Raw genomic sequence first — 22,717 nt, 5'->3', positions numbered from 1 at the left:
AAATGGTACAGTCACTTTGGGAAACAGGATAGCAGCAGTTCTTGCAAAGGTTAGAGTCACGCAATCCCCGTCCTTCGGTATACACCCAACAGAATGAAAATGTACGGCCGCACAAAAGCTTATGCACAAAAGTTCATGGCAGCAGCATTCATAAGTACCCAAAGTAAAAACAAGCCAACTGCCCTTCAGTTGATGAGTTGATCAAACGCAGTACACCCGTACAAATATTAACTGCCAATAAGAAGTATGAAGTACGGATCCATGCTACAGCGTGGACAAGCCCCAGAAACACTGTTCAGTGAACAAAGCCAGTCACAACAGTCTACACAGCGTATGAGTCCATTTATGTAAATGCCAGGAACAGGCCAATCTATAGAAACAAAGTCCGTCGGTGGCGGACTAGGGCCGGGGGTGGGAAGTGAGGGGAGGAAGGGTGACCGGCTACGCTACTGGGTATGGGTTTTGCGGGGTGAGGAGAAGGTTCTAAACGCGACTGTGTTGATGGTCGCACCATCTGTGAATATACTAAAAGCCTTGCAGCCGCACCCTTAGACAGGTGCACTGTGTCTCAATAAAGCTGTTAAAAAAAAAAAAAAAAAAGGAAACCAAGCAGATGGCCAGCCCACAGGCTATAGTTCGCTGACCTCGATCCACGTCAAAATGTGGCCCCAAGGGGCGCCTGGGTGGCTCAGTGGATTAAGCCGCTGCCTTCGGCTCAGGTCATGATCTCGGGGTCCTGGGATCGAGCCCCGCATAGGGCTCTCTGCTCAGCAGGGAGCCTGCTTCCTCCTCTCTCTCTCTCTGCCTGCCTCTCTGCCTACTTGTGATCTCTCTGTCAAATAAATAAATAAATAAATAAATGTGGCCCCAAATGCCCCTCAGTGACAGAGTGAGCGCCATTGAACCACCACAGGGAGGTGTGAAGGGGAGGCACAGTGCCAGGCAGACACCTCCGTACTTGTTTCCTTCGGACATGAGCACCGCGATGGTACTAGACCGAGTCCCCTCAGAGGGGAGCGGGTTAGGGGACCCTCACAAAGAGGACATGGATAAGGGAGAAGAGAAAGCAGGCTACCTACAACCTTTTGTTCCCTATTTCGGAACACTTACCCGAGATCTCTGTGAAGGAAAGCCATCATGTCGCCCTCGAGTCTGACATTAAAAATACGGAGAAGGCTTGACGTGTTAGTCCAGACCCCGTCGGAATAAGGCGGCAACACACGAGGTTTTCTCGTTCTCGCCCCAGCGGGAAGAAACAAACGAACACGAAAGGACAAGAGCAGCTTTTCTTCCCCGTGTATCTGCTCAGGCTGGATGTAACAGAAAGAACCAGAAGCCAGCTTCTTCTCCTTTGAGCCTTGCTAGCCACCGTCCCCTAACATCCATTTCCTGGAACACAAACGGTAGGCAGACAGCTGTACTGACCTGTCTGAGTCGCTGTTTGTTTCTTGAGGCTGTTGTGACACAGCCCCACGAAGTTAGAGGCTTAAGCCACGAGAAAGTCATTCTCTTGGACTTCTGGAGGCCAGAAGTCCCAAACCAAGGTGTTGGCAGAGCCGAGATTCCTCTGGAGGCTCTGAGGGCGAATCCATTCCTCGCCTTTCCCGGCGCCCGGTGTCCGTCTAGGCCCTCCTGGGCTTGCGGCCGGGCCTCCCTGCTCCGCCTTCTGCGTGTGGCTGGGAGTCTCCATCTGCCTCCCTTCTAAGGACCCGTGTGATTGTCTCTAGGGCCCACCTGGGCTGTTCAGGCTCTACTCCTCCTCTGAAGACCTTTAGCTTCATCACCTGTCTTGCCACATGAGGTAAAACTCAGTCTTTGGTCAAAGCACTACTCACAGGTTCCAGGGATTTAAGATCAACGTGTTTTGGAGGCGGGAGCATTTTCCAGCCTACCCTGGTAGCCAACTGGCCCGAGAGCAGGGAAGGGCCATACCCGTCCTGGAATTATTTTCCACCCGGGATTACGGATTTGCAGTATCTATTCACTCAGTCCAGTCCCTGGCCAGAGGAAGGCATCTCTCTGCCCTGTGCCCCCAAGCTAGTAGTAGAGAAACAGCGCACGGCCCTAGAACAGAGCCCCTGACCTGAGACGGAGAAGGGGTTCAATAACCATTAGCTCTGGAACAGTTACGAGCCAAGACCTAACACGAAGGAGTGGACGTTAGCGTTTGTTTTCAAGCAATCGGTTGTGCATATTTATTTGTTTTTTTTTTTTTCTTTTCTCTCTTCAGCTTGAGAGTAACCAGTAAAAGCAAGGAGTCGGGGCTTTCTGACCTCACACCGCCTGCTTTCTGCCCTTCCGGGTGTGGGCACGTCAACCAAGGAAGACGCAGGTTCACGTATGACAATTCGGAGCTGGAAAAGAAGATTTCGTGCTGCTCTCCTCCCCCAGACTACAACTCGGTGGTCTTATACTCCACCCCGCCTGTCTAAAGTTTGACACATCACCTTCTTTCTAGATCCACACAAGTATTTATGCCCCCTGAAAACTAGCTTTTGCCAGTATGACACATATATAAATTTACACCTTTACCTTTCCACAGGAGCAAGCTGCCTTTTGTGATTTTTAATAATAGTGCTTTTTTTTTTCTTTTTGACTAACAAGAATGTAACCCCAGATAGAGTAATAGTGATAAGTGAAAAACACCACTGGTAAATCCTCACATTATTCAGTGTGTTAGAGAAACCCTTTCTAAGCCCAATGACTTACCTGCTCCTACCCCCGAGACCACAGGGCATTTGATGATTCGGGAGATGCACTGATCCCGCAGGGCAGTACGGACTTGATAGGGCCCAGCCCCCTGGAACTGGGAGGCAACCAGCCCCAAGTCGGCCTGTGCAATGTCTCTGGGGTCCTCTAGCAGAAGCAACACAGGAGGAGGGGAAGGAAAGAAGGGAGAGAGGAAGCAGAGAGCAAACAGGACAGAGCACCGTAGGGAATTTGTGCTGTCCCAGATGGGAAGGGGGTAGGAGAGGGCTATCAGCCACGACCATGCTGTGGCTTCCAAACCCCGACCGAACCCAGTCCACATGGAGAATTCCGCCAGGGAGCAGGCAGGACGGAAGGACGAGGGGACATTTTCCGGATTCTGGCAGGCAAGAAAAGGATGAATGTATTTTTTTGGAACTGCAGACCAAATTTTAAAATCTTACCCGCGGGACTGGATCTCTGCCCGTTCGCATACACGGCACGTTTTACACTTTCTGACACTAACTTGTGCTTAAATCTGAGCCAGGACTGCAGGCCTCTCTAGCAAGATACACTGAATACGCACCCTGAGCTAAGTTGGCTCCGTGGCGCGGTGGCCTCACACTTAGCAGGTTCCTTGCTCCTAGTAAGCTAACTGGAACGAGTTTGGCCTGTTAGGGTTACCGGTCGGGCTTTACACCACATGTTCCAAAATATTGCCAGATTCTATTTTGAGTCTTCATATATAATCAAGATACTTCACTCCATTTTTTACATTAACCTGTTTTGCCCAGTTAGTTATAAAAGGAAGCTGAGGAGGATGAAAATGAGTCTTGCGGATGGTTTCCTCTATACCAAAACCAGGACAGATGGAGCCGAAACAGGATGAACCGAGTGAAAACCCCATCTCTATACCAACCAAACCAACTCACTGAAACAGTTGGGACCCAAAGGATAGGAAGTCAACCATGTTTCCTTTTTAATGGGGATTCTACTGGCTCATGCTAGTCTACTGGAAAGATGTGGAAGAACGTTAACCAATGTTGATTAAGCACTTTATGCTCCTTGAGAAAAAAGGTGATATGTAATTTATGCAAGATACTTTCAGAATTGGGACTCAGGATATTAGTTAATGAGCCATCAAGAGGAGAAAAGCCTCTTTTCATCTGCTTTGGACCTTGCCTTGGGTCTGAGGATGATGGAAACAGGGAGACAGGGTACACAAGGGTGCCAACTTTTCAGGGTCTGAGGACCCCGGCTCTCTCAACTGGCTCAGTTTGATGCTATGTATTTAGGATGTATGCACCTTCTAAAACCAGTCAAGGCTGGACAGACAACAGTGACCTGCTGCTTCTGGTGGTAGAGAAGAGTGTGCTTCCCTTTATGCAAGGAACTTAACCCTTGAACCTGAAATATTCTAGAAGAATCTTTGCTTCCTTCCCTGTGTGGCACACTCTGGTTTCAAGGTTCTTAGTATAAAGAGCTGGGACGGTCAGCACACCCCAAGTGAGGCGGCAGGTGCCCCACTGGTGGCTCTGCTGGGGAAACCTCTGGCCAGCAGAGAGGTGAAGCAGGGCTCTCCACCAAGAGCTCAGGGCCAACAAAACCAGGCCAGGGCCAGAAGAGGGGATGAGCTTTGTTGTTCTTCTTTGCACGCACAAAAGCACCTGGGACAGCCGGCAACAGTATCAATCAGGGAACCAGAAGGAGGTTGAATAGGGAAAATAAAGGAAGACCTCAATCAATTCTTTCAGGCTTTCAAATCAGATAAGGAGCCAGCAGTAAGTGAAAACAAAAACCTTCATACAGGTACCGCATCTTGATTTCAATGATCTAATTCTGGATTGTTCAGACTTTAGTAATGCCATCTTTCCAAAACGAAAACAAAAACAAAAACATACACTAGAACTGTTAATTCAGCTGCTTCAATGACTCAGGTTTATAGCCTCCACAAGTCCATCAGCCAACAATGGTTCCATCTAGAGTCTTAACGCAGAAAGAAAAGTGGAAGCTTGCAGGAATGGGTCTATCTAGTGGCAAAGGGCTTGCCACAGAATGGTTCGTTTACCGGCCCTGAACATTTATTAAACAGCTCTGAAAACTAAAAGATTAATTAACCGATGATATTATTGGAACCATTTGCCATTTATGACAAAAATAGTTGGCACTGAAAAGTAAAGCAGCATTTCCTTTCAGGATTTGTGAGACCATTTGTGTGTGTAACAGTGTGGGTGGAACGGGACTGAAACCATATGCAAGTCTGTATCTAGTTAGTCTAAGAAATGACGCTCAGACCTTCGTTTTAGCCCATGGAACAAATTTGTCCAAATCCTGAAAAATGTCATGTAGGTCTTCTACCTGGGCCTTCTTTCTCAGCCCATAAGAATGTCAGACATGAAACAGATACTTGCCAGCCCCTTTTCACTGGTGAAAGGAGGAGCGCATCTTTGACAGTGGTCGTAACTGTATGTGTATATACGTGTGTGTGTTTTGTGCGTAACTATTTAAGGAGACTGGAATTTTAAAGTTACTTTTATACATACCAAGAATATATGCTGCAGATATAAGTAAGACTTAATTTGGTCCTACATCTCTAGTCACTATGAATGTATTTTGTATGCTATCTTCATATAATAAAGTTAACTTCTAAAAACATCTACATATTTTCTCCAATTTGCTCATACATGAAAAAAGGGGTCACGGGTTTCCTTGGGGGTGGAGGACTGGTGTTCTGAGAGCTTTCTCTCTGTGCCGCAAGATGACGGTTCTAAAGCATCAGTAAATCAAAACCAAACTCATGCTAGGCACATGGCCCGGAAAACAAAACACTGAAAGGAACACAATCAGAGTAAAATGTACACACTGAGAGCAAGTGCTGGCTGCGAATGGAAGTGCTCTCAACTTAAAAAGAGGTGAGTTTTCTCAGACACTGATTTTTAGCTAAGAAATGATGACCATAATTACAGGATGTGTGTGCATGCATTTACGGTTGAATATTACAGGTGGTATGCAGGGAACCATACAAAATAATTAGACAAAAGCCTCAGACACAAGAGCTTCCCTAAGAAAAGTACACCAGCCAAGTGTCCTTTGCTTGTCTTTTGGTGGATTACATCCTAAAAAGAGAAATAATTCAGATCATCACTAATAGACGTAAGTGACCAACACATCATCTTGGAAAGTGGTCTTATATCACCCTCCTAAAAACATCATGAGGAAACTAGACTGGAGACATGTAAGGGAAATCAGGCCGATTCTCTTGGGTACAGAGGCAAGAAAGAGGAAAAATGGCTCATCCCAGTAAATGTGCAGTTAACTGAAGAGGGCAGGAGGCATTTTATCTTCATGAATCTGAAATCCTTCAAAAATATTACTGATTTTCATAACATAAGAGTAAAGTCACTCATCGAAGCACATGACTTGAAGAATTGCTCAAAGAATTGGTGTCCCGTGATCATTTTAAAATTTTCTCATGACTCTGGAAACTTACAGGACCTTTGGGAATTGTTGTGGTTTTTTTTTTTCTTTCTTTCTTTGTTTTTTTCTTTCTTCCAGCAGAAGGATGGCCCAGTAAGGTTTACTGGACTCCTCAGTGTTAAACATATTACCAGACTTTTGCGTTTCACAGGCCAGTAAATTTTACAAAAATATCCTGGATTCTGACAAAGGGATGACTAGCGTTCTATTTTTTGAACTAAGGATATTTTAAGGGAGAAAAAACAAAACAAAACAAAACAAAACAAAAACAACTAGATGCCACAAATGTTCTATTTCTCGGTCTGGATATCTAGGTGTGTTCGCTTTGTGATAATTCAGAGTTACATACTTATTTGCAAACCTGTGTGTATGTGTGTGCTATTATTCAATAAGAGATTGTTAAAACAAAAAAAACCATTTAATATGAAAACTTTTCACAGAAGACACATTTAAAAAAGACTAAGGGCTTAATCTCAGACGAAAATAGATTAACCTCATGAGCCAGCAACTATGCTAAGTGCCTTAGAGGAATACACGCATTCATTTTTCAAAGCAATCCAACGCGATTGCTTTGAACATTCGTTATACCCACATCAATGGGAAGACTGAAGCAATCAAGAGAGCTTCAAAATCTCACCGTCATGTCTACCTGCCTGCCAGCACCTGGGCTCCACAGTCAGCCTTCTCTTCTGGATGGCCAGTTCGAAACACGTCCTCAGGCAGCTGGGTTCCTTCCTAGGCTCAGGGCCACGGCTCCAGAAACACAGCACTCCCTCACGGCCATCAGCTGGTCCCTTTCCCACTAGACCAGACAAACATGCTATTTTCTCTCCCATGTTACAAAACAAAAAAAAACCTCCATCCTTCTTTCCCCTCTACCAATACATTTCTTTACTCCTCTTGACAGCAAAATTCCTTGAGGTGGTTAGTCTCTCTTTATGATCCCTCCCCCACCAAGTACCTCTTCACTCCTCTCAAACCTAGCTTTCAGTCACGCATGGACACCGCCCTTGATAAGGGTATCTGTTATCTGCAAAGTGCTAAATCCAACAGCCAATTTTCAGTCTCAGTCTTTCTGGACTCAACAACAACTTGCCCCTTATTCCTGAAAATGCCCGTTTTAACTCTGATTCCAGGACATTGCACACTTTTCTTCCCAATTCACGCGTCATTTCTGTCCCTCTTACACGTTGTTCCAGTCACCCTAGGGCTCTGCCCTTAGACTTTTTCCTCTCTTCCGTCTATACTAACTCCCTCCATGATCTCAACCAATCTCAGGACTTTAGATGATGTCTATATGATGACTTGCAAATTACACATACAGACCAGATCTGTCCCCCAGGCTCCAAACACACACCTGCGTGTTAAACGGACATCTCCCGGTGCTGTGGCAGACTGTATTTTCCAAAAATAGTGGCAAGAACATCTCTCATCCCACATGACCTTTGGCAACGTGCCCTTGCCACTTCCCCATCAAATTCCTCTTCCCTAGAATCAGAGACGCCTTTGTGACTCACTTGTAATCAACAGAACGTGGCAAAAGTGAGGTCAGGAGGGACCAGGCCCTTTCCCTCCGAGTCTCCTGGTATACTCACGCTTCAGAAGCTCCCACTAGAGACCCAGTCACCAATAATTGAGAAGGCTGAGCCACAGGATGGGGCCACGTATATAGGTGCTTCCACTGGCAGTCCCCTGCTGAGCCCAGCTTTTAGGTCATTCAGTCCCAATGCCAGACCGGATGATTTCAGCCCCCAGCCACTGGAATTTTCCCAGCAGAGGCCCCGAACCTAATGGAATAGAGATAAGCCATCCCGGCTGTGCCCTGTCCAAATTCCTAACCCACAGAATTCCTGAGAATAATAAAATGGTTGTTTTTTTATGCCACTAAGTTTGGAGTCATTCATTACAAAATAAGTAACCAGAACAAATGTGTACCGAACATCTTACACGTTAACAGGCCCCAGAGCAAACTCGCAATTGTCTTTCCCCATCCTTCTTGCCCACCCTCCAAAGAAACCTTTGTTTCCAAGTATCTTTCAATTCAGTAGAATCCTCCTTCCTGTCAGCATCACTTCAAAATCTTGACAGTGATTTTGACTTCTTTTCTCCTCCATATCCAATAATCAGGACATCTTTTTGGCTCTACTTTTAAAATATATTTGGAATCGAATCACTTCACACCACCTCTACTGCTATCACTCCAGTCCAAACCCCTTTCATCTTTTGCTCAAAATACTGCAAGAGCTTCTTACTAGTAACCAGAGATCCTTTTTAATTATACCAGGTTTTTCTCCCACTTAAAAGCTTCCTGCAGCTTCTCCTTTCAATGGGAGTAAAAGCCAAAATGGCTCTAAAATGGTCTCCAAAACATGACCCTCCTTCCCCATTACCTGACTTCCCTTCCTTCCTCTTCTGTAGCCACACTGGCCCCTCTGCCTGGAGTTCCATTCCATTCCAACCCTGAGTTCTTCCCCCTCAGGGATCTGCGTGGCTGGCTCCTACCTCAAGTCCTGCTTGACTAGCACCTTCTCGGTGAGGGCTACTACCCAGATCATCCCGCTGGAAATCCTATCAGCACCACCACATTCCCCGCATCTCAAGTTGCAAGATGAAGCTCAGGGATATCCAAATTCAAATTTCATATAACCAAATTAATTTTTTTTAAAGATTTTATTTATTTACTTGACAGAGAGAGATCACAAGTAAACAGAGAGGCAGGCAGAAAGAGAGAGAGGAGGAAGCAGGCTCCCTGTCAAGCAGAGAGCCTGATGCGGGACTCGATCCCAGGACCCTGGGATCATGACCTGAGCCGAAGGCAGAGGCCCAACCCACTGAGCCACCCAGGTGCCCCCCAAATTAATTTTTTAAGACAAGTATGCCCCATGCAATGCCTGAGACATACGTATGCTAAAAAAGAAATCATCCACGGTTTATCTGAAGTTCAAATTCAACTTTGTGTTCTCTATTTTTATTCGCTACATCTGGTAACCCCACTGCCATCTTTTACCCTACTTTCCTGTCCTTCCATAGCCGTTAGTACCGCTTATGCTACTATGTATTTTGTCTCCTCCCCACTAGAGTGGAAACTCTGTAAGAGCAGGAATATTTGTCTGTAGTAGTCAGAGTTGTTCTGTTGGTTCCTCTCAAGCAATGCCTGGCATTTAGCAGGCGTTCAATATGTAATGAATGAGTCAATCCCAATCATTCGACTGTGGGAAGGTGGTGTCCCAAGATCACAGAGCTCTAGGTAGTACAGCCACTATATGAACTCAGGCAGGCTTGTTCTGGCAAGCTGGTTTCTTAACCATCATACAGACTACTTTATTTTTTATTTTATTTTATTTTTAAAAAAATATTTTATTTATTTATTTGACAGACAGAGATCACAAGAAGGCAGAGAGGAAGGCTGAGAGAGAGGGGGGAAGCAGGCTCCTTGCTGAGCAGAGAGCCCGATGTGGGGCTTGATTCCAGGACCCTGAGATCAAGACCCAAGCTGAAAGCAGACGCTTAACCCACTGAGCCACCCAGGCGCCCCCAGACTACTTTAAATAAATGTTAAAGACGTGTGGTTTCAAAGTCTTTCTTCATTGGGGTGCCCAGGTGGCACAGTCAGTTAAGCATCCAACTCCTGGTTTTAGCTCAGGCTGTGGTCTCAGGGTGGTGAGATGGGGCCCCGTGTCGGGCTCTGCGCTCAGTGTGGAGTCTGCTTGGGATTTTCTCTCTCTCTCTCTGCCCCTCCCATTCATGCTCTCTTTTTTTCTCTTTCTTTAAAAATAAAGAAGTCTTTTAAAAAAATAAAAAATAAATAAGTAAATCTTTCTGCACTGTGCCCCTTCCCCCACACTTATACGAAAGATATTTTCCAGATGCACCCCTAAGAGCGCAATTGCTCAAGGTGGAGGGAAACGCCTGTTTTCGACTATTCAGAGCACAGGAGATGTAACTAATAAACTGGTGTGTATGTCCATTCACCAGAGTGTAGGAGATGTTAACATTGGCCTAGCTTTAACAGTATATTCAATGTTTTCTCTTATGAAATTTAAATCTAAAAGACCCCCCCAAAACATCCCCTATTCTAGACAGACTAGTCTCTCTTCCCGATGAACCACCAATGGTCATTTTAATTTGCCATCAAATCCATGTTTGCTTGTTTGTTTTCCCCACAAGGACCTTCTACACTTATTCTCTCCCTCTCTCTGAATTTCTACAAGCAACTCAACAGTTTCTTCAGTGAAAATAATCCCTCCTTCCTCTTTACTCTAGTTACCCTTCACCTGGGCCTCAAGTCCCTTATTACCCTCTATTCTGTATTTTTTAACTTTTCAAATGTACAGGAAATAAACACTAGGTACTCTGAGTCAACAAATGTTAACATCTTTGCCATTCTTGAAATCTACTCTTACATTCTGAATAATGTTTCTGGAAGACGTATACCTAAACAGTAAATTACTGAAGTACTGAATCGAAGGCTAGCCACCTACCATTAGCTAGCCTTTCACATAAGTAAGTCTTTTTCTTCAACTACATTGTAAAAGCCAGGTCTTATATAGAAATGTTTGAGTATACTCTCTCTTTGCCTGCCTCTCTGCCTACTTGTGATCTCTCTCTGTGTCAAATAAGTAAAGAAAATCTTAAAAAAAATGTTTGAGTATAACTATGCACTTCATGAATAACAAGCACTCACATCTGCATTTTTAGTACCGAGAATAGATCCAAGTAGGCATTTCACAGATAGTTGGTAAATTAATGAATGAACATGCCACCAACAATTCCTCCAAACTCACTGGCAGTATTCAGCCTTTGAAATCTCGATCATCAGGCAAACATCATCTTGTTAAATAAACTGGTACCAAAAAAACGATAAACTTCTCTGTAATTCTTTATTAAAAATACGGCTGTACACATAGAGACTGAAAACAGGATTAAAGATGAATAACCCACATGGGATCATGACATCAGAACTTAACATACTGGTGCTTTTTAGGGAAGTTGTTGACATCCAAACCACAGAACCAAGGTCAAAAGCAAAATACAAAGGTACCCTCAAAAATATTTACAATGAAGTAAATACACTAACAGAATTTAAAATAGGTACAAAAAAATGAAATGACCAACGTTACATGATTTCAAGGGTTGTCCTTTCTGTGCTTTGATCTGTCATAACAGAAGATATGGGAAGTTTATATCCTTAATTTGACTATTCTCAGATATTTAAATCTTCCTATGAATTAAAAAGACTATCTTTTAGACAACCTCTTAAATGGAATTACACTATGGAAAAGAGGGCTCCCCCAAAAAACACCTAAGCAGAACTAAGAGTTCTACTGAAAACCATTCCCAATAAAAACTAAATGAAAAATAAATATAAAACAAAGCTTAAAAAAAATATGTATTACCTGACACCATCTGTTTTCTGGCCAACAATATTTACTCATGAAAACATATCAGCTGTCTACCTTTATATTCAAACCAAGTCCTGAGGTTACTAGGGGCTGAAGCAAACTAGCACTTAGGATGCAAACATTCTTGGGTTTGTGATTTGAACCTGCCTTGCAGAGGGAAGTTTGCTGGTCTATACAGGATGAGAAATTCAAGCCCTATTTTACCCCTGCCCTTCCTTAGCTTTCACAAAACATTGGTCCACAAATTAAATTTTCAAAAAGTTCCCAGACCCCAAAACTAAAAAAGATGATCCCCTTTCATTTTCAAAGAAAACAATATTGGAAAAAATCTCCAGCCCGCTTATAAATTAAGCATTTCATATTTCTTCTAGAATACAAGTAGTTCTTTTTTGTACAAAAGAATTACAATATGATTTGTCAAAAAACATATAAAAAGACAGCTGCTCTTCCTCAAATACAGGAGCTAATGATAAAAGACTTTTGCATGTTAATGTCTCCAAGTTCTTGTTCCTTTTACATAAAAAAGAACATTATGGTGGCAAATGTTAATTATCCTTTGAATATTGAACATTATGTTCTTTTAAAATCCATCCAGATCAAATGCAATAATCGATTTTCTTTTTAACTCAACAACTGACGCTACCAAACGTGGGCTCAAACACACTTGTTCGAATGTGTAAAGCGCGTCTTCAGTCTTCAAAGCTTTCAGGTGAGGAGAGGTGTTTTTTCTTGATGCAAATCTCAAGGCAGAGAAAATCATTTTAAAGCTTATAAAAAGTGGACAGAGAAATATTAAAAACTTCTCTGAAAACTACAAATATGTATAATTATTAAAATTGAAGACCGTAACATCAGTTGCAAGTGCTTGGAAGTCTTTCCTGACCCTTTGAGTTTCCACATCTTCTTCATAGTTGCATGGTGAGCACCCAGTGCTAGTAAAACATTCAGTGCTGGGAAAGGAGATAGAGTCTTCATTACTGTTTTTTTGTGAAAGAAAATTCCTATGTATTTGGCAGTCTTCAGTATCAAAGTATAGGTATTTCATTAACTAGAAATTCCATGAATACCCAAGTTTGGCGACAACTGCACGTCCAAATATTACGAAAGTTAAGAAGAGGAAAATTCCAAACTTTTGAGATTGACTTATTCAGGAATACCCCCCAGAGTGAAGTCATTATCAAAAGTACTGTTACTTTGGGCTAAGCAGTGACTGCAAAGGCACAGCAGATCGTTATCCCTCCAGACGCAGGCTGTAAAACTTCAGAAAGCTCTTGATGCCAGACCACTGCTGTGTTTAGTTCACCTTCTGAACAGTGTCTCTGTGTCTGTGTCCAGTGTAAAGTACCATAATAAAGCTGTGGTTCAAAGAACAGAACTTTATACAAAAAAAGCGAACTGGAAAGAATCTAAAGCAATATACTCCTGACCTTCAGGCCTTTATCAGAATTTTTTTTTTCTATTAAAAAAACTGCATAAATGTAAATATATCTGGCAAGCAGGGAAACAGCTTTTTTAAAAAAAGACTCTGTTTGAATTTGGAGCAAAGAGCTTTACGTGCTCCTTAAGTTCCTGTTTATCCAATCCTCACTCAGAAAGGATTTACATCTACTGATGGGGGAATTCAAACAACTCACTGATCTCTCTTTGTGTGTTCTTAAAAACAAAACAAAACAAAACAAAACAAGAAAAACCCAAAAATCTTCATTGGAACTAACAGTGTGGGTGGCATACAGAGCTTGCATACAATACTCTTACAAGAATTATACACTATACTGTACTTCTGTGAAATTATTTACCTGGTCCATTATGTTATTCAGGGCAACCCATCCCCAAAAGAGCAAATTCTGCAACCCTCAGTGACAAAAACGCTGCCCAGCATTGTTTCCCAAAAATGTCCTTGCAAATAGTTTCCCTTAATAAGTAAGTATACAATGTGGCAAAAGTTCAAAGATCAGAAAAAAGTCTTTAAAAAATTAAAATTAGTGCATATACAAGTGGAAGAAAACAAAAGCAGGAACACCATTCACCTAATGGTGCCCCTTCATCTAAAATAAATTCTTCACAGATATGGCCCCAATGGCAGCCACAGCTCTAGGATAAGTGAAACATTCTTCCTTTCAAGTAACAGTGTACCTGACTGAAGTGCAAGCAGCTTTGCTCATCTCTTGTTTGTTTCCCAAATGTGAAATGAGAGGATGAGAACAGTTCAGCTGTAGTGCAATTTGCTCTCGGTTAAGGTCCTCAGCCATGTCCTGCGTGCTTTTTCAGCAAATACTACAACTGACCATTCGCAGCTGCAATCAGTTCTTGGAAAGTGTTTTCGAAGCAGCGCTTTAAGTCACTGTAAGTCACCACAAGTACGCTCTTCTCGTCTCTGGAAATGAGGCTTATTTTCTCTGGCACACCAGCATCTAGCTGAAACAGACAGACACACAAACTGGGCAGTTCATACTGGGCAGAGGATAATCCACTGTATCTATTTTAGCACGACTTTTGCAGCCCTGATGAATATTTTAAAAATTTCTGTCATATTCCCATCTAGATATACGTAAGCATTTTACATTACCGATCAGCATGCACATCCCTCAACTCGGATGTTTCCACCTATCTTTCATGCTTAGTTCTTATCTGCATTATATTCCATCATGTCATTATTCCTTCCTTTTTTTTTAAAGTAAGCTCTAAACCCAACATGGGGCTTGAACTCACGACCCTGAGATCAAGAGTCCCACAAGGAACCCCAGTATCTTCCAACTTTTTTGTGTCAAATTATAGAGCAATGAACATATTCATCTACTTAATTTTTTTCTTCTGAATAATTACTTCCTTTGAAGAGATAATTAAAAATATAAACACTGAATCAAAAGGTAGGTAATTTTATAGCTTAATACATACAGCTAAATTGTTTTCCAAAGGGTATCAGAAACCAGTGATTTATGAATTGTACCAATTTATGAGCAATTCCATATCAAGTGCATGCCTTGCTATTTTTATTCACATTTTTTTAATGAATGTTATACCAAATGTTTTCCTATGTTGATTTGTGTTATTTCCACTGTAGGAGTGCCAGTTTACCATCTTTACCCACTTAGCGGTCAAGATCTGGTAGTAGGTATTTTAATGAGGTCTTTATAAAGCATACACACTAATCCTTAGTCCATCAAATAACTTATCTGTTACGGTTTTTACTTTTCCTGGTTAGTTTTTGGTGTACATTTTTCCTTCCTTTTTCATTAAGTCATTCATTAAAATGTTTAAAATTTACTAACTCTGAAGGCTCAAACTTCCAAATCATTTTAAGTTAATCTGTCATAATTTCTACCAAAATATGCTATGTAAGATTTTAATTTTTTATATCATCAATATGGCCATCCATCTCTTTTAATTTATTACACTCTTTCCAGACTTAGAAAATTATCATACTTCCAGGTTTGGGATAAATTTTATTTACTACTAGCTACTTTGTGAAATGAAATGGAATTTTCTTCACGTTATCGATTATCCTATTAGTCATTCAACACTCTTCACTTAGGGTATGTGTCCACGGCTGTTTCACGGGCTCTGCCAGCCGGTCTACCCCAGTGCCGCACACTGCAGTCACCGGCACTTTGCTACTGTGCGTACTATCTTCTAAAATCCAGGACAATTGTTCTTCACTCAGTACTTTCAGGAAAAATGTCTTCCCCTTAAGGGAAAGAGCAAATAAATGTGTAAGTCGTACTGGATTAGTTTAATTACTGTCTTAGTGTAGATTACAGACAATACTCTTTTCAAAGAGTTGTAAGAAGTTCCAGCAAGGCAAAGTCATGCCTAAACAAACAAACAAACAAACAAACATACAAAACCATGTTTTCCCTGAAGATTCCCTGAAGAGTTGGCACGCTGTACATTACCAGCTCTACATTCTGTGCCATGGTAGGTCTTTCCTTTAGTACTTGTAATTTAGGGGCAGTTCAGACCGGGGTCAGCAAATGGTTTCCATAAAGATGGCCAGATAGTAAATGCCTTAAATTTCAGGGCCGTGGAATCTCTGTCACATATTCTTAGTTTTGCTTTTGGTTTTTTGTTTGTTTGTTTTACAATGTTCTAAAAATTATATCAATACCATTCTCAGGTTATGCACTCTACAAATACAGGCTGTCAGGCCCCAGTCTGCCAACAACCCCTGAGATTTAGATATAAACCTATACAAAGACTAGGATTTATTTACTTCTGGAGACCTGTTCTACACTCTGATTCCAAGCAATTCGTAAGGAAAATGTATTCCTTCCTTCCTTTGTAAACTGTCTCCTAGCCCTTTCAAAAACACAAAGCTCACGTCTCAAATGAACTGACGGATCTCCATCCACGGAAGTCCATCTACTCGCCTCATTCTCCACTTAAGAGCGCTGGGCCTACTGTGCTTTTTCTATCATAACACTGGATTACTATGCCCACAGTTCACAGTAAATGAACAGATAACATGTAGGACATTCAACAACACTCACGATGACTTAAAAGGAATTCAACTTTTTAAAATTTTTTCAATATAAAACTATTTTTGTTTTTCCCACCCATTGCTTTTGCGACATTTTATCACAATGAAAAGATCCACAATGAAAAATACTATAATTATTCATGTTGATGTTAAAAAACCTGCCTAGTCTAGAAATTGTTATTAAGTAGATATACCTGGTAATTATTAATAAAATATCTTCTAGGCTGGAGTAGAATACATCTACATTTAAGTCTCTTAGTATTTGCAACTCTGAAAATTGTAGATGGCATTGTGATCTTAAAAATCCAGATACAAATTACCTTGTTAAGACAAGAAATGATATGACTGAGGTCAATCCAAGGAGCACCTGCTTCTGTCACCTGATGGAAAAGATGATCCCTAAAGAGTTTCAAAAGATAACGGTCTCCAGTCTCCGACCAGGTAGGATCCTTCTGAAACCTGGGGAAAGGTAATATTTTACCTCAATAACCCATGCTGTCTACCACATGGCCATGTTGATTCTTCAGACTCCGGACTAGTTTATTTTTCTTGTTTTCTCTGATAAGGAAGTAGGGTGGGTGGGGTGTGTGTGTGTGTATGTGTGTGTGTGTGTGTGATTTATTTTGTTAATCCTTCTGAAGTTAAAGGGAGGCTAAAAAAATTTTGTTTTCAAATTTTATGTTCAGATTGCTAAATTTTTTAAAAATAATTTCACACATGAAAATATACGAATATCAGTTTCTAAGTCTCAAAGGCAATCATCCCTTACACACTCCTATTTTATAATCACTTTCTTATTTAAGCTCCTACCATTAGATAAAATGGAGGAAAAAGAAAATGTCTTAAAAGATCTTTAGAAATAGGTTTCAAGAGATTCTTTTCCTCCTCTCACCTTTAGGATATGGAGCAGAGAGATATGATCAGATACGTGTTCAACTTTACTGGTAAGCATAAAATAGAGAAATGTTTAAGGAAACAAAAACAAGAACTAGAGAATAGTGACAGTGATCATCTGGTCAAAACGACCACTGTCACTTTCCAGTGACCTCTGGAACTCAAGGTCTAGTGAGGAAAACAGATGTTCAAATAAGCAAAGAAAGTTGCATACTGAGGTAACGCCATCAAGAGAAAGGGAAATGGTATGCAACAGAAACATGAATTCATCTGGGAAGGCAAGGAAAGGTTTCCACAGGAAGCAGTGGATGCTCTTCCCAGAGGAAGTAGGTCCTGGTCAGAGGCAGCAGTATTTGCAAAGAACAGAGCATGTAGCACTTCAGAAACTCAGCAAAGATCCATGCTGGATGCGGTTGGGGGTGGGAAATGAAAGAGGCCAAGGGAGAGACAGAGAATAAGAGCAAGGAGAGGGAAGAGAAAAGACAAGAACAAAGGGGGAGAGAAGGCAAGGGCGGGAGGAGAAACTTAGAAGAAAAAAAAAATTTGAAGCAAAGACAGGAAGGGAGAGATCAGATTATGCAGTCTCGGTTAAAAAACTAGGTCTGGGGGGAAAAAACAAACAAACAGGCTTGTCTTCTAAAAACAAAATGGAAAGCCTACCACATGGTTGAAACACAATCATATGAGTTTTGCAAAGATCACTCTAGGGACTTTCAATTAAAATGCTAATTAAACACACCCATTTATCTCCATTCCGTTTCAAAACCCCACCAAACTGACAATAAATGTCTAAAAAGGGATATAATAAACACACAATGACAAAGTGAGCAGGAGCAACAACAGAAGAAAAAATTGGAAGGTGAAAAAGAGGTAAGTGGTATGATCAGCTGACTTGAAAAAACTGAACTCGAATGCTATAGAAGGCACACACAAAAAGGGGAAGCCACAAAAGCAGGCCAGACCAGTGAGGCCCAGGAAGGGAAATCACTGGTACCAATGAGAGCGTAGGTATAAACTAAAGCTGGAAATGGCAGAACTGATGAAAAGTTCTATAAATAACAAATAAATAACCTCTTTTTCATCCCTGCCTCCACTTCTGCTTTGCAGAAATTTGCCAGAAAAGGCACCAGAAATCTTTCTAGACAGGGTGAACAAAGAAGTTCCAGCCTCGAGGATGCCATGAAGAGCAAGAGATGGTGGCCGAGACTATTTAACCAACACTTTCCTTTTACTTTGGCTACCCAAAGTTAGACTCTGGGTTTACACTACAGACAAAGGCTGAACATTTTTTTTCTGGATATGAACTTGTCCAACAGAAATTCTGACATTTAAGAACCTACCAAAAACAAGCAAAAATTCTACATAACAACATCACACTACTTTGCCATACATTCTACAATCCCTGACCCCGCAAGGACCTTCCCGTTAGCTTTTTAGATGAAAAAGGTCATTTTTAAAAAAGTTTATTCACTTATATTTTTAGTAATCTCCACACCCAATGTAGGAATCAAACTTACAACCCCAAGATCAAGAGTTACATGCTCTTCTGACTGAGCCAGCTGGGTACCCTGAAAAAGGTCATTTAAATATGAATGAACAGCCAAGGATCAGAAATCCTTTGGAAAATGAACAAAACAAAACAAAATCTTGATTCCTATGAGATATTGCAAGGAACAGAACTTAGAACAAAACAAAACCTAACCAAAAATCTTTGACTGAGAGTCTCAGAGAAACAAGAATTAGATGCTGTAAGACAAACATTTAGAGAACAGAAAGTTCTTGAAAATTAAAAATATGACAGCAGAAACTTAAAAATACACAGATTAGAAAAAAAAACTTATTTTTAGACAAAATAAATTGAGATAATTAACTAGAAAGTAGAACAAAAAGATACAATAAAGAAAACAGTAGAGAATATTAGAAAATCAACTGTCATGGTCTATCATCTGAGCAATGGAAATTCCAAAGGGTGAAATTATCAAAGAAACAATGAAGAACTGAAGACATCAGTTTCCAATTATTAAAAGGGTCTGGATACCTGTTACTTCATCAAAATGAATCAACACGGCATACCAAGGCAAATCGCTGTGAATTTCTGAACATCATTGATAAAGATTCTAAAAGTACAGGGGAAGGGCAAGGGTTTGAAAAGAAAATGGCTTTGAATCTGGAAGTTAAAAGTCAATGGTGCAATGCTTCAAATTTTGACAGAAATTATCATTCGTATTACTTAACTATGTACTAGCTAACACTAGCTAACACAATCACTTCAGAGAAAGTAAAAGTACTGTAGGGGCCTATTTAGCCAGAGCGGCCCCACCTCGGTCGAACCCCCACTTTGTTGTTTATGCAGTAACTTAAATTGACCCTGCACCCCACCCCCGGCCCCCAGTGGAACTTACTTAAAAGCAAGTCGGGAAACCAGTCCCAGGTAACAAAGCCCAAATACAAGGGTGGGTCAGGTCAGGTGGAGATAAAAGCCCAAATGCAGGGATGAGTTCAGATCAGGTGGAGACATCCAATCAGTAAAACGTGCATACTGTCTCCTTAGCTACCAAGGAGAACGGGCCCTGACCGGGCTGCCATTCTGACTAAGGTGATAGGCTAATTCAAATAGCTACTACGGGGTGAACTGTAGTACAACTGGTCACCCGTGTGTGACCTAGCATGACTATGCAGCTTTCTCTGTGTTACGATTTCACTGGCCACCTGTGTGTGGTCAGGCCCAACCACATCGCCTTTGCTCTCTAAAGGTTAGTCTGTGAGGCAGGGAGGGGTCGCGCTCTCTGTATGAGGCGTGGTCCTGGCAGGTCAGTTTGATTCTCAATGCTTGCAGAAATAAAGCTTTGCTTCACCTTCGCTTTGTCTTGCTCCTTTAATCACGGACCCAACAGTATAGAAATTAGGAAGGAGGAAATGTAACTATATTTGGAGATAGGACTATGTATCTAAGAAACCCAAGAAAATCTAGTGAAACATTAAGATACCAGGGTACAAAATGTACAGAAATCAGTAATTTTTATGTGTCCCGGTAATAAGCAATCTAAGAATTTATTAGATTGAGAAGATTAGACTAGATTAAGAAGAAAGAATGGGTGGGAGGTTCGCATTTACAATAGCAACAAGAAAAAAACACCTAGTAAACTTAGTGTGCTACAACAACATAAGGAACAACTTCAGCATTTAAGAATAGTAAAGTAGGCGTTAACAAGTATGATGACATACTATTACCTTAGTTAAGAAACTCAACATCTATAAACACAAATGCTCCTTGAGTTTATTAATGAACACGTTAACTTCTCAAAAAAAATACCATCAGGTTTACTGATTTTTTTAAAGCAAAAAAGCTGATTGTAGAACTTATATAGAAAATTAAGCCGTTTTAGGAAAACAAATAACAGGCAATGAAATGGAGATAAGAAAGAACTAGCACCTACCAGATTTTAGAACAACAGTCATTAAAAGACTAATGTGAAAGAAGTGCTGCCTTAAAACAGCTCAGAAAAGCTAGACTACGCAATAAATAACTTTTGGGCTACTGGGTAGTCTTCTGAGGGGAAAGGGTAGAGGAGCTGAATACATACCTTACACCCTATATAAATTCCACATATATAAAAATTTAATATGAAAAAAAGTAAAACCATAAGTACTCTAGGAAAAAACCATGAGGTAATTCCTTTAAAATAGTGGGAGTACAAAAGGCCTTTCTCCATTCTATGATTCAAAATCCAAAAGCATAAGAGAAGTTTGATCAATTAAGACTACATATATAAATGTCTGCATGGAAAAAAACTGAGCAGAGTCAAAAGAAAAATGACAAACTAAAAAGAAAATGATCACAAAGGATAACTCTCTCTAACTTATATACATCAAAAAGACAGACAATTCAACTGAAAATAAAAATGAACCAAGGATATGGACAGAAAAAGGAAGAGAAATGGGTCAAAAACATAAAAACGACAGGCAACATGCTCGTAAAGGTTAATACAAAATAAAACTGCACTGAGATTCAATCTCTCATCTAACAGGTTGACAAAAATCCACAGGCTGAAAAAGTATTGCTGTCAAAGGCTTTCATGCCTCATACACTGGGAAACCCTTCTGTCTACAGTCACACAACCACAAGCCTAACAATCACAACTGGGCCTGTATCCACACACATATAAAACTAAGCATGCTTAAGTCAGTCCCTGCAGACTGTTTATGCTAGCAAAACACTGAAAACAACTCAAATGTCTATTGATAAGGAACTGGAGAAATAAATTACGGTGTATCCACAGAGTGGACTATTACATAGCTATACAGATTACAGAAGCAGAGCATTAGGTTAAGAGCATGGACTCCGGAACCATACTGTCTGGATTCAAATTCTGGCTCATATACTCACTAATGATGTGACCCCGTTAAAGGTATTTAACTTTTAAAAAAAAGATTTTATTTATTTGAGAGAGAATGAGAGTGAGCGAGAGCAGGAGCAGGGGAGAGGGACAGAGGGAAAGGGAAAAGCACACTCCCCCGTGAGCAGGGAGTCCGACATGGTACCTGATCCCACGACTCCAGGATCAAGACCTGAGCTGAAGGTAGACATTTAACTGACTGAGCCACCCAGGCGCCCAGTTTTTAACCTCTTTATGCCCAAATATCTCTGTTAAGTGGGAATACTAATGGTACCTGCACCACAAGGTTGTTACGAGGAGTAAGGTTAGGTCATATTTGTAAACTACTGAGAATAGTGTTTGGTATATGCGAAACATACCTGAACAAAAAGATTTCCAAACTACAGTTAGGAGGAAAAAGCAACATACAGAACACTATGCATGGTCTACAATTTGTATATCTTAAAAAGGGGGAGGAGGGAGATTAGAATATATCATTGTAACTCAGAAATCTTTAGATAAAATAAGGATTAGTGGGAGAAAGTGGAAAGACTGGGGACGTTAAAAGTAGAAGATTTTTTTCACTGCAAACCCTTTTCTGCTTTTCAAAAAACTGGTTCATATTAATCTCTTCAAAAGACTTAATTAATAAAAAGAATTTTCTGAGGACTATCTAGAATTCTATACTCACTCATACTATCAATAAAGTGTAAAAACAGAATAAAGATATTTTCAGACTTAAAAAGATTAAAAAAACTCACCTTTCTCAGGAAGCTACAGGAGGACGTGCTCCAATAAATCAAAAGAATAAACCAAGGAAAAAGGCAAGAGACAAGGTATACAACACAAAGGGAGAGGCAATGAGAACTCCCAGGATAATAGTGAAGGGAAGCTCCAGTTCTAAAGTGTTAAGTGTGAGCAGGCTTAAAGCGCAACCAGCCCAGATAGGAACAGAAGGACAGAGGCTCCAGGGGCAATTTCTCTAAGGGGGAGAAAAAAAAAGGAGCTGATAGGTTACCTATTTTTGACCATATGAAAAGGTGTTTCATAACTGTGGCAGTGAGTCTGGAATAAACTGGTGGTCAATATTTTTTCATTTGCTTAGTTTTCTATATAAGACAATTAATAACCCCAGGAAAAAAAAATTAAAAAAAAAAAAACAACAAAATACAAAAGAAAGAAAACATAGTCATGGTTTACTATGTGGTGCAACGATGAACAAATTTACCCTGCCACACTGATGTCAACACTGAATGAAGATTTAACTCAAAATTATGGACTAAGTGGTAGAACGTGCATACTTGTGTGTGTGTTTGGATATGTGTGTGTTTGGTTAAGGGAAGGGGTATGAAAGACAAACCCTCCTCATCTTTCATACGATGAAGTCATTAGCTGGGTTAAAT

General features: G+C 40.9%; 2 protein-coding genes across 6 annotated transcripts in view; one reads left to right on the top strand and one right to left on the bottom strand.

Annotated features, from left to right (window-relative positions):
- Nucleotides 1–5,343, top strand: part of FLT1 (fms related receptor tyrosine kinase 1) — a 176,624-nt gene extending 171,281 nt beyond the window's left edge. Inside the window, exon 30 of the mRNA XM_045977932.1 lies at nt 2,231–5,343. Within this exon, the coding sequence (XP_045833888.1) occupies nt 2,231–2,432 (202 nt within the window). The 3' untranslated portion in view covers nt 2,433–5,343. The remainder of the gene's footprint in view (nt 1–2,230) is intronic.
- A 5,688-nt stretch (nt 5,344–11,031) lies between these two features.
- The window catches only part of PAN3 (poly(A) specific ribonuclease subunit PAN3), a 132,924-nt gene continuing 121,238 nt past the window's right edge, over nt 11,032–22,717 (bottom strand). For 3 of the 5 annotated variants that reach the window (XM_046028244.1, XM_046028243.1, XM_046028245.1), the window contains 2 exons: nt 16,365–16,503; nt 11,032–13,982 (listed from right to left, as the gene is read on the bottom strand). In XM_046028244.1, the coding sequence (XP_045884200.1) occupies nt 13,842–13,982; nt 16,365–16,503 (280 nt within the window). In that variant the 3' untranslated portion in view covers nt 11,032–13,841. The remainder of the gene's footprint in view (nt 13,983–16,364; nt 16,504–22,717) is intronic. The other 2 variants (XR_006821488.1, XR_006821489.1) reach the window with 2 other exon arrangements.

Source organism: Meles meles, chromosome 14 (assembly GCF_922984935.1).
Source record: "Meles meles chromosome 14, mMelMel3.1 paternal haplotype, whole genome shotgun sequence".
Lineage (NCBI taxonomy): Eukaryota > Metazoa > Chordata > Mammalia > Carnivora > Mustelidae > Meles > Meles meles.
The sequence above is the reverse complement of the archived record's forward strand: the minus strand, read 5'-3'. Positions and strand labels throughout refer to the sequence as shown.